General features: G+C 41.2%; 2 protein-coding genes and 4 non-coding genes across 7 annotated transcripts; all 6 read right to left on the bottom strand.

The window, feature by feature from the left end:
- Nucleotides 1–1,383: 1,383 nt before the first annotated feature.
- On the bottom strand, nucleotides 1,384–4,645 carry nkx6.1 (NK6 homeobox 1). Of its 2 annotated transcripts, none has more exons than XM_030355587.1 (3): nucleotides 3,496–4,645; nucleotides 3,127–3,311; nucleotides 1,384–2,398 (listed from the first exon to the last, which is right to left on the bottom strand). In XM_030355587.1, exons 1-3 carry the CDS (start codon nucleotides 4,022–4,024, stop codon nucleotides 2,153–2,155), a joined length of 960 nt encoding a protein of 319 aa, XP_030211447.1. In that variant the 5' UTR covers nucleotides 4,025–4,645; the 3' UTR covers nucleotides 1,384–2,152. The 2 variants fall into 2 exon arrangements, with proteins under 2 accessions (XP_030211447.1, XP_030211448.1); XM_030355588.1 differs by having other exon boundaries at nucleotides 3,127–3,299; nucleotides 3,496–4,641.
- A 3,659-nt stretch (nucleotides 4,646–8,304) lies between these two features.
- rpl17 (ribosomal protein L17) lies at nucleotides 8,305–11,412 on the bottom strand. Its single transcript, XM_030355590.1, has 7 exons — nucleotides 11,350–11,412; nucleotides 10,858–10,906; nucleotides 10,633–10,673; nucleotides 10,165–10,299; nucleotides 9,862–9,960; nucleotides 8,753–8,944; nucleotides 8,305–8,382 (listed from the first exon to the last, which is right to left on the bottom strand). Exons 2-7 carry the CDS (start codon nucleotides 10,895–10,897, stop codon nucleotides 8,335–8,337), a joined length of 555 nt encoding a protein of 184 aa, XP_030211450.1. The 5' UTR covers nucleotides 10,898–10,906; nucleotides 11,350–11,412; the 3' UTR covers nucleotides 8,305–8,334.
- Nucleotides 8,466–8,531, bottom strand: LOC115543153 (small nucleolar RNA SNORD58). Its single transcript, XR_003976678.1, has one exon. It is a non-coding gene; the product is annotated as a small nucleolar RNA SNORD58 (small nucleolar RNA).
- On the bottom strand, nucleotides 9,644–9,709 carry LOC115543151 (small nucleolar RNA SNORD58). Its single transcript, XR_003976676.1, has one exon. It is a non-coding gene; the product is annotated as a small nucleolar RNA SNORD58 (small nucleolar RNA).
- Nucleotides 10,446–10,511, bottom strand: LOC115543152 (small nucleolar RNA SNORD58). Its single transcript, XR_003976677.1, has one exon. It is a non-coding gene; the product is annotated as a small nucleolar RNA SNORD58 (small nucleolar RNA).
- On the bottom strand, nucleotides 10,746–10,813 carry LOC115543154 (small nucleolar RNA SNORD58). Its single transcript, XR_003976679.1, has one exon. It is a non-coding gene; the product is annotated as a small nucleolar RNA SNORD58 (small nucleolar RNA).
- Nucleotides 11,413–11,707: the final 295 nt, after the last annotated feature.

The raw sequence follows: 11,707 nt of genomic DNA on the forward strand, positions 1-11,707 counted from the left end.
GCAACGAAAGCCCCATATCAGCATGTAAAGATATTTTCTTCAGCATCATTGTTGGATTGAGGAGAATATAAAAAGGCTAGACAAAAAAAAACATACGAATTATGCAGAATGTGTTTCTTCTATAAAAATAAAAACTGTGGACTACAATATGCAGATGCCTTCCATTATGATCGGGTCGACCCGGGTACAAAAAGGTACTCTGTGTGGGTGCGGGATGATAATACAAACGATCTTGTAAACGTCATCAACACAGACGCCACGTTAATTGCTCAATTTGGAGCGCGCGCAACCTGTGACACCGCCGCTCAACGCGCTGATTCGTCCGCGTGTCTCGCGCGGGCTGCACTTTAAAAGAGGTATGGAATAGTTCATTGTACTACAATGAAAAATAAAACTGTTGACGATTGGGTCGATGTTGTTGGAAAACCTAAAATAATGCCTGTCCTTTATAATAGTCATTCACAGACTTTGTCACTTTCATTTCGTACCGTTTAACCAACACTGATGATTAAGTGAACCGTCCCATCAAATCCCATATCCCATGATATAGCCTATGGTCTATTCGGGTGACCTCGTAAAAAGTGAGATCCTGCAGGTCTTGGCGAATAAAGTTATACAGTCAATGATAAATTAAATATTAGCAGCCTAGATATATTAGTAGTGTAAATCGGTTGGATGCGTTTCAATTTGGGGAGAACATGCTGACGTAATCATGCGAGTCGTTCTGGACGCAGGAAGCAAAACGTTAGCTCTGTTGGAAAGCAATGCATCAAATATGTTGAAAATAAGCCCTCTTTAAATAATCCAGGACCAAGATACCAAAACTGTTTTTTTTAAAACATTTTCTTTCTCAAATTAATAAAATTTCATAGGCTAATTATTTCCTGAATTTTGTTGTTCTCTGAGATTAAATATATCAGTTTAATTTTCCAAAGCGATCAAAGTAAATTGTGTAGTATTATAATGCGCCACATATCAATTGCACCAGATAGCCTTGATCTGCGGAACTATATAGCCTAGGCCCTACAGCTTTTATAATAGGCCTAATAATATTAATAATAATCATTTTCGTTTCGTTATTATTAGTAGGCCTAGTACTATAGTAGTAGTGATATCAGTATCAGTAGGCTTATTATTTTAGAATTAGCTAAGAAAATAGCTCAATAAGCCCTGTCATATGCTGCGTCTACTTCATGCATTAGAAAAAAACTCAAGTCAGATGTAGAATAACGGCTTGATTGATGGGGATTAATGCCTCAAAAGTAGACATATATGAAGGACAGGAAAGACACGGGTTATTAAAAATTGGATATTTGTTTGTATTATTTCGCAGAGGGATTAACCACTTTGACCCCGATACCTTAAAACCTATACAATCAGTCATGCATTTTAGTTTTTATTAAATAAAAGTGCAATACATTAACCTGCGATACACAACCGTGCAGGACTCTGTCACTGTTAACTGAAAACATTTAAATAAAATAAGTGAGGAAATATTTTTGCCACTGGCGAGAACACAGTTGTTCTTCGTAAAAATGCACAATTGTGTCACAACCAGTTTATATGTACAGTTAATGTAATATTATTTCTCCTTCAAAATATTTCAAAATAAGAATCTGCCTCTATGGCGCCAGAGGCCCAACATGTTGAACATTTCTCAACATTCTTCAGATATTTGTGGAGGGTATGGTTGTTAAGATGAGTGTATCCACAACAACCAGGCCAACACGTTTCAAATAATAATGTCTCTGAAATGTAATATGGTAGGCCTAACTAAAGTAAAAAAGAAAATCTAAATAAAATGTATTTTTTTCAGTGTGAGATTGCATTTCCATTCACTCAAACTGTCTGTTTGACCGAACAACTCAGCAGTGCATAATGTACAAAACATAGCCTAAGTTATTTACACATAAATTATTAACAGCGTATTTTCTATGGGATACAACTCACATTTATATTTACAAGTCAGTACCGTGTCCTCGTTAGGTAACTCGGTCGCTGAGTCCACCTTTTGGCCCACAAAGCTGCTTCTCCTTGTTTCAATCATCTCTCGTCCCGGTGCAAAACTTCGAAGATATGGACGGAAAGAGCCGAGCTCGGGTGTTCAATTGTGTTCGTTTACGGTCAACCCCCTCCCCCCTCCCTGCCCAATCTAGGAACTGTCATTCTCTGAAGTGTGGATAAGGAGGGACGAGCTTGGTTTATGCTTTTTCAGCAGCTGTGTGATCTTCTCGTCGTCGGAGTTAGGGTCCAGTGGTTTGTTATAGTCGTCGTCGTCGTCCTCGTTTTCCGAGGCGCCCTTCAGCCTCTCGGTCTCCGAGTCCTGCTTCTTCTTGGCCGTGGCCATCTCCGCCGCGTGCCGCTTCCTCCACTTGGTCCTCCTGTTCTGGAACCACACCTAGAGGGGCAAAACATTTGTTTTAGACACACTTTTCTTTTTATTTCTCTTATTTCCACGTTTTATTGGAGTCCATCCAACCATCACAAACCACAGGCTGTGGACCAGAACAAAATAGAAAAAAATATCGTTTAGTCCGATAATTATAGGCCGATTGAAGACATCATTCTGAGGCATAGGCCTTGAGTTCCTATAAATACAATTTAACTTGAAAATTGCAACAGACAGGTGTTATTGTCTCATGCTGGATATTAAAAAATAGGCGAGTGCAACCTTTATAATTAGAAATGGTTAATATTATGTATGTTTTGACAATATGTTTGATTTAAAAAGAAACCGATAACGAATAAGAAATATAATAATTGCGTCTACATCAAAAATAAAAGTCCAGCCCTTTTCATAATTTTATAAAATATTATATATGTATATATATATATATGTGCATGATGTATATATATATATACATACACACACACACACACACACACACAGGCATAATATATATATTATGCCTGTGTGTGTGTGTGTGTGTGTGTGTGTGTGTGTGTGTGTGTGTGTGTGTGTGTGTGTGTGTGTGTGTGTGTGTGTGTGTGTGTGTGTGCACCGAATTATATAATAATTGTTCTATATGGTTCTTGTTAAAAAGAGTAGGTTCCACTAGGCATATATATTTTGGATTGCTATGGTATCCCCATACGCAAATGTTCTGAAGAAGTGTTAATTCGTACCTTCACTTGGCTCTCGGTCATCCCCAGAGAGTAGGCCAGGCGGGCTCGTTCCGGTCCAGCCAGATATTTCGTTTGTTCAAAAGTCTTTTCCAGGGCAAATATTTGCTGTCCAGAGAACGTGGGCCGGGTGTGTTTCCTTTTTCCATCTTTATCCAACAACACAGAGTTTTGATCTGAAAAGAACACTGATAAGTTTACTGAAAGGCTCTGTGTCTAGGACATCCTCCTATACCACCCATGTCCCATGCAAGTTCACCCCATCGTTGTAAAGCTAAATCCCAGCCCACACCTAAACATTGACTATGTTCCCCAGAAAGTTGCGGACTACAATACTACATCCCACACCAATTCTTTAGAGAAAATACTTACGAGGTGAACACGCGAAGCGGGCGTCCCTCCAGTGTGGGCTCTGCATGACGCCCGGCCAGAAGATGGGGGTCCGGCCCGGGAGGTCTGCCAGGGGCTTGGGGTACCGGGACACCGCCACCGCGCCGGGGCTGAAGTAGAGTCCGTGCGGAGGCGGGGGGGGACTCAAGCTGCTAAAACGTGGCAGTCCCGACAAAATCCCGGCCGACGATGACGCGGCGGCCGCAACCACCCCTGCCGCGGCCAGCCCCATCGAGGGGCGGCTGAGGATGTCGTTTATTCCGTGAGGGGTGGCGGCGGCGCCCCCGCACTGCTGCGGGGATCCAATGCCGGACGTTTTGATGCCAGGCGAGGACACGGCGACGCCTCCGGGGTTCGGGGAGGTGGCGGTAGGCGAGGCGGTGGAGGACAGCGGGTAGGCCGGGTACAGAGGGGTCTTCATCTCGGTCATGCTGTGCAGGGCGGCCAGCGGAGGAGTGTTGAGGAGGAAAGCGCCCTGGCGAGACCCGTCCATCTGGCCCACGGCTAACATCACCGGGAGCAGGTATGGAGCTGTCGTTTTGTTTGTGTTGAGGTATCCTCGGTGGTTTCAGAGAGCTTTAAAACACGGCTTAAATTCTAGTGATTCAACACCCCCTCCTGTAGAACGGGTTGAGTTTACTTATAGTTTGGCAGATGTGTTTGCCCAAACCAGACGCACCTGGCACATAGCCTCGGATTGAAACGACTTTAGTGTCCAGAAGACCGACCAAAAAAAAGGAAATCCACTATTGGCCCACTACTTTAGATCGAGACGAGATGGATCCCGTACAGGCAATATGTAGCCATGCAATTCATTGTTTGCGCTATTATAAAAAAAAATTGGAAGTCTAAGTCGTCTGGAGCCCGCTGAACGTCCCAGGGACAGCCCCAAAAAATCACTTCAGCCTCATAGAAGGGGATGTCTCGGGCGATGAGAGCGAGTCTCTTTGTTGTGTCCAATGAGCTCTTTGATAAGATGAAACATCATCCTCTGTTTCTCGGGTCTATTGCCTAAAAGTCCAAACTTTGAGCGGAGGAACCAGAAAGAAAAAGGGGGAGTTTCGGACGGGATTGGGTGACTTCAAAGTGACGTAGGCGGCCGGGTAGGTATAGTAGAGCCTCGAGCGTCCTCATTGGCCCGCCGTCATTGGTGGGATTTGGACAATATCGTTTCTATATGATGCACTGTCAAACACAAATGAACCTGTTTGTGGGTTTTTTTCATCATAAAAGGAAAGGGAACAAACAAAGATCATTCTGAATAAAGGCTATAGCCCCTAATGAGGCCGTGTGTGCTTAATGATTTTAGGATTTGAAAGAGAGAGACCGAGAGAGAGAGAGAGAGAGAGAGAGAGAGAGAGAGAGAGAGAGAGAGAGAGAGAGAGAGAGAGAGAGAGAGAGAGAGAGAGAGAGAGAGAGAGAGAGAGAGAGAGAGAGAGAGAGAGAGAGAGAGAGAGAGAGAGAGAGAGAGAGAGAGAGAGAGAGAGAGAGATTTGAGGAACAGATGGGAGAGCGATAGGGTGAGAGATATTTTTTGTTCAATGGTTTAGTGGTTATTGACAAATACTAGGCCTCTTAAAATGCAATTATTACTACTTTTTGGTTTTAACTGAATAATAATTCAAACAAAAACCCAATGTTTGTTATTCGAGACTAATTGAGTGCATTGTGGAAGATGCATTGGGCTGCATTTTCCCCTTGGGACAGATAAAAATCCATTATTTATATTAGACAGACCTATGACCCGATAGGACCAGCTCCTCAGAAACAAGGGATGCTCAAGGATTTCGACTCAGTTGGTGGAGTGTGGTTGACACATAGGCCTAGTGTTGCAGAAAACTAACTTCAAATTTCCCGTTATATTTTAATGGCCTGCCAGGCTATATAACAGTTATCCTATATGTTGGGTTAAAATAATCAGCATATTGAATCTGTCACGGTTTCGTTTAGCCCAGTGGTGTCAACCATAATGTAGACTTCTATTCCGCGAAACGGTGTGATTAAAGCGGTGCTATCCGTGCAGTAACGTTTGGTTATGCGTGACTGAATGGAAAGGCCTGACATGATTACACATCTAAATACAGGCTACATGTTTATGTATTTTAGTTTGTGATTTAAAATCCCAAATAACTCATGTTACGTCGTTTTTATGCAATACGAATGCCTATCTTATTGTAGGCTACATTGATGCAATTACTTTGATACATTTTGTAAAACTACAGGCCTCAATATAGGCCTATACTGCAAAGTTTGCTTATGCATATGAATAAGAGAATATCAGGCGAAACCTTTACATATCAATAATCCTTTGAACTTCAGCCTATGACTAGATATTTAAAACATGTAGACTTATAATATAAAAGCATAAAAGTTAAGCGACTAATATCTAATATGTTGACAACTAAATATTCAGACTAATATTCAGACAGATATTGGCCTTCCATATGGAACTAACCTGAGAACATTTATTTCCAGTATGCCTAATAAGTAACATTTAAAAGGTTACTTTACTATCCCAGTCTTTAAAGTAGCCTCTCAAGTGGCCTGAGAACGGATCCTTTTACTACGCCCAATGGGACTGACTATCAATGTCTTTTATTTGGCGTTAATACAACAGCGCCACCTTGTGCCCAACTACTGATACGGCGTTAAGCTCTTTTCCGTGATTATTCCGCGGTTCTGGCACAACTTACTTACCAAACATATTTAAATCCGGCGTGCAGCCAACTTTCCACTAGTAAAACAAATATTTATTGGGTTGTAGGTTGGATATTATGGCTCTATTTTAGGCTACTGCATAGCCTACATTCAGCCGGTGCATAGGCCTACAACATATTTTCCTAGGCAAAGGCTTATCTGAGACAATTTTATCCACTTCTTATTTAAACAAGGACATGTAGGAAGGAACAAAATAGTAACACGGGTCTTATATTTCTACAGGTGTTGTTCCACTGACAGGTAGCCCTTCTGCGAAGACGACCCAGCCAGAAGCAGATAATATAAGTGTGGCGGTGGTATAGGCCTAGGCACCCCAATAATCAAGGCGTATACAATAGAGTTTGTATACTAACTGGAATATTGACTGGAAACGCTTGGAAAGTAAAGAAATGTATTCCTCACATTAACAGGAACTGCGCTTCTAAAAGTTTGCAAGTCAATGGAAGGGGCTAATGAAAGCGAAATACCCTTTTGGATGCACGATTGGTGTTAATCTGGGAACAAGCAAACACTAACGTACATATTTGCTTTAACCCTTTAGGTCTGAATGTGAAAGATTTAACCTAGCTAGAAGTGTTAAATAATCTCGATAAAGCCAATGCTGCTCGAGTGATTTAAGTAAATAAAATCTCAATCCATAGCTTTGTTTACAAGAATCTTTACTAAGTCACCAATACCCTCCCTAACGGGCTACACGGCTTTAGAAGAACTATAATTCTGAAAGACTCCCAAACTTCTATCTAGGGCAGTCGTTCCCCACTCACTCATGTTATATTGCTGAAAGTTGTCAATGCATCGTTTTTCATTGATTTTGCGTTGGTCTCTAATGGCAATGAAAGACCTCCGAGTCGGTTTTTGTGCAAAAAATATAAAAATATTGATGAATATTCATGACATGCAAATGTGTCACCGGCGAGAAGAGATCACATCGCGCGCAGAGGCCTAATTCGGCCTATATATTTTGTATTTGAAATGCATTCTTTTCGTGGAGACTACGCTCACATCAGCTGGAACTGAAGCGCAAGAGGAAGGAGGAAAACGGGCTATGAAACAAAATTGTATATATTTTTCTTGCTATCGCCCATGTTTGATTGTGTTGGTTATTGAACTGTTAACCCGCGAACGTGGGTTATGTTTATCAGCGTTACTATAAAGATCATGACGATAGCTGATGTAACAGGAGTCCGGGCATGTGCAGGACCGAACCGCGCAGTATTATCACTGTCCACTGCGCAGACAGTGGAAAGTAGCCGAGACGGTAGAGGGGTTAGAAACCATTAAATGAATAGGCTATTTCAGGTAGCCTATTTTTTCACCCAAAAGAAATATAAACAATGAAAGTTTAAAATCCCCCCCAAAAATGGAATCACGTACCCAGCGTCCCCCATAGGTTGTTCGAACGCCCCCCAGTGGGCGGTAGCGCCCCCGTTGAGAAACCATCTCTAGGGTCTCGGAATATTTCTCAGCCTTATAAATCAATTTTTTGCAAATGTGTTAATACCGTAGCCCTTAAAATCTATTAAGATATCCATCTTTTCGGGGTCTAGGGAGTAGCGAATCACCATTGACGGACAAGTGTGATGATACCTCACCGCTAGATGAGGTTAGGACTACAGGAATCAAAGTATCTCCCACCCTTCTGCTGTACAAGTTGCAGACCTTTTGGAAAGTGCTAGCCTTCTCAACCAGTCATGTCATTTCTCTGATCATTTACTGAAAACTTTACTAATATGGTTGTGACACTGGATAGTCTGAAAACTCATGTGCATCATGCGTTTAAACCAGTGTCAAAGTTCACTGAAGTCATGTACAGTTGATTAGGCATTTAAACACGACGATTCACCAAATACAAGGGATCAACTTTGCTAGTGACATCCAAGCCGCAATTTGAGCAATAATCTGCATTCATCTTTCATTTAGACCTACAGCATTACCTTCTATAGACCATCTCAATGTCAAAGCATTTCATGGCAAAACTTGTGGTTTTTCAGAATCAGATAACCAGTCAAACAACATTGAAACAATAGAAGGTGAACATAAAACATTTCACAATGAAAACACAGGAAACATTAATGTTGTTAAGCGTCCCATTTTTATTTACATTTACTCGCGTGCCATGAGTTTCTGCTTCTTCAGCTTCTTCTGCGAGACCTGCAAAAACGAAGGTACCACTTATTAGTTTTCCACTCATTGTTTACCATCAATAAATTGCGGTTTGGTTCATCTTTTAGTTGGTTGCTCAGGTCTTGTGAGTATTTTCATGGTTTATCCAAAGGTGTCCTAAGTTGTCATCATTGCAACCATTTTCACGGAAATGTAAACACAAAAGTAGGCAGTAGTCCAATGTCCCTAAGTATTAATGTATGGAGCTTCTGATTTATACGTTCATTTTGTGATACAGTGCAAAAATCGTATGTCTACAGTAGAGTAGCCAACTTTCGCACAAACAACAAACAAGCAAACACTTGCATTGGAGGAAATTAGTTCCACTAACAGTCTTAACTCAAATTCCCGCATTTACCTTTTTCTTCTGGGCGACCTCTTCCTCTGGCTTGGGGACGATCTGTTCCTTCTCTGTGAGGATCATCTCGATGTGGCACGGGGAGCTCATGTAGGGGTTGATACGGCCGTGGGCCCTGTAGGTACGCCGCCTCATCTTGGGAGCCTTGTTCACCTGGATGTGCTCGATGACCAGGGAGTCCACGTCCAGACCCTGCCACATGAGCGAGGCGCATAGCCAGAGAGCAGAAAGTTATATTGTGTTTCCCCAAGTCAAGTTTTTTTTTAAGGTAAAGTTTTAATTTTAATCTGGAATTATTTCATTTGGAAACGAACCCTTGTTCTGCAGATATGATATTCCTACCATGCAAGTGTTTACATTTACAACATGGGACTCAGATTTCTTGAGAAAAGGCTAGAGTTCTACACACAAGCTCATAAAGTTGAGTAAAAAAATATAAACGGCATTTCCAGTGCTTGAATTCTGCAATAAGTGAATACTTGCCTTGTCTAATGACAAGGGACAGACTACACTCTGTAACCATCCATTCTGAACAGCAGCAATGTTTTTGTTTGATGCTTCAACATCAAGTTGTCTAGAGAAAGCCTTTTCCTCCTACAAGTCTCCTTTATAATCAGGAATGTAATCAAACCACAGAGAAATCTTGCGGTCATCCCAAAGCACTTTAAGTGCAATACATCAAGCTTGATACTATTGCACTTAACATCCAGCTCAAGACAAGTAGTCCTTCACATTTGGTGAATATCAACCTTCAAACAGGTTACCTAGTCTGTTCACAGACAAGAAACTACTATAATCTAATGTCTAGACTCCCACCACTTCATCCCGACTTTATAAGATTTACCCCCCCCCCCCACACCTCAAATATGAAAAGTTGTTGATTAAAATATGGTTGCTCAGGTCTTGTGAGTATTTTCATGGGTAATCCAAAGGTGTCCTAAGTTGTCATCATTGCAACCATTTATCAATAAACTTTAAGTAACCCTAACCAGCTTTGCCATAGACTTGAGGTTCGGTCCTTACAGCTCAATAGCTGTAAACTGACTGATACTAACACTGAACCCACTTCATTCAGTGAATGAACTCTGGTAAGATGTGAAAATGAATACCTTGAGCTCAGCGTTGCTCTCTGCGTTCTTGAGCATGTGCAGAAGGAACTCGGCGCTTTTCTTGGGCCAGCGACCCTGTGTCCAGTCGAACTTCTTGGCCTGGAAGACACGAGCATCACAATACGGTTTTAGCATTCAAAACTTAAACAGCAGATTTTTTTACTTTCAACCATATAAAGCTGCTCAGATCAAATGATGTTATTAATTTCATGTGTAATCCAAAAATGAGATGTAATCATTGCAACTTTTTGAAGGCAAATGGCCTAAACAATCCTTTCCCCTCCAATCTCTAATCCTTCTCACCTGGGCACACCTGCCGACACCTCCGTTGTAACGACGGAAGGGGACACACTGGTGTTTGATGGTGACATCCCTAAGGTACTTGTTCGCCTTGCGGATGTGCATTCCCTTAATGGCCTGAGCTGTCTCACGGGTGTTCTGGAATCAAATAAAGCCATTCGATAGATTTTAGAGACAGCAATTTATAAACAGTTGGTAGTGTTCAGATGCTTCAACATTAACCTTAAGTGGTCTAGCGAAAGTGGTCTAGTGAAATCAAACGAGATATCTTGCGGTCAAATATGGTTGCTCAGGTCTTGTGAGTATTTTCATGGGTAATCCAAAGGTGTCCTAAGTTGTCATCATTGCAACCAATAGTCAATAAACTGTTAGTAACCCTAACCCATCTTTACCATAGACTTGAGGTTTGTAAACTAGGTCATTGATACGCGTTGTAATGCATGTTTATTCGAAGTTAGCATAGCATATTACCTTGAAGTGCACCCGGAGATTGGAGCCCCTTGACTTGCATGCTACAAAAATAAAACACATATATATTTTAGAGAAACACGATAATAGGACGGACGCCCACGTTTAGAACTGAGGAAACTCAGTGAGTCTTCTGTTATTTTCATGTTTAATCCAAAGGTGTCCTAAGGAGTCATCATCGCATCCAGCAAGTCGCATAGAGAAGGGATTCATTATGTTTATACTCACACTTAGTCGGATTTTCGGGGTCTAGGGAGTAGCGAACCATGTTGAGGATCTGAAAAGAAACGTGGATTGTCAGCGAGGTAAAGAAAGCATTTCTACGGTCCGGACTTCCATATGAATGAGTAGTTAGCTGTCCGTAGTACCAAGCCAACATTCACACATTCGCCAAATAATCATTCCCACATTATCCGATTACACAGACCTAATACAATGCAAGAACGGTGTTCATACAATATAAAGCGCGGTACTAGTAAATCTAAAGATGCAAGTTTGTATTAACACGAGCAAAAATGGCCGCCAACAGCTAAACGCCCGATGAAACATTTCATATCAGTGGTAGTACAGCTATATTTAAAACACTAATATACACATCTGTGCTTCCTTAACAAGAATACTTATACAATTTATTCGCCGCACAACTCAAACATAAAGGATGCCTAAGATTTTGATAAGATGATGTGGCTTGTTGACCAGCGTGCATCGATGCTACCTTACCTCTCGACCCACGGAAGGGAAAAGGAAGTTCTTCGAGTTTCCGGGAGACGTTATCCTGTTAAATAGTCTCGCGAGCGTTCCGTGTTACAAGCGCTCATATGTAGTTTTATACGCAGACCAGTGTAGATATCTTAATTGTTCTGATTTTATGGCTTTTTCAAACCTATTGTAAATAAAATGATCCTTTAAAAAATATGTATATATTTTATCGTAGGAATCTTATTAATTTGAACATAATATATGTATGACAATACGTTAATTATTTTTGTCGATATTTGTTTCGGATCTGTTCTGTAGTTTTGCGTTTTTATCTTAAAATCAAAGTGACCTTTATAACTGTTGAATCATATGCTACATA

The sequence above is a fragment of the Gadus morhua genome, chromosome 4 (assembly GCF_902167405.1).
Source record: "Gadus morhua chromosome 4, gadMor3.0, whole genome shotgun sequence".
In the NCBI taxonomy this organism is placed as follows: Eukaryota; Metazoa; Chordata; class Actinopteri; order Gadiformes; family Gadidae; genus Gadus; species Gadus morhua.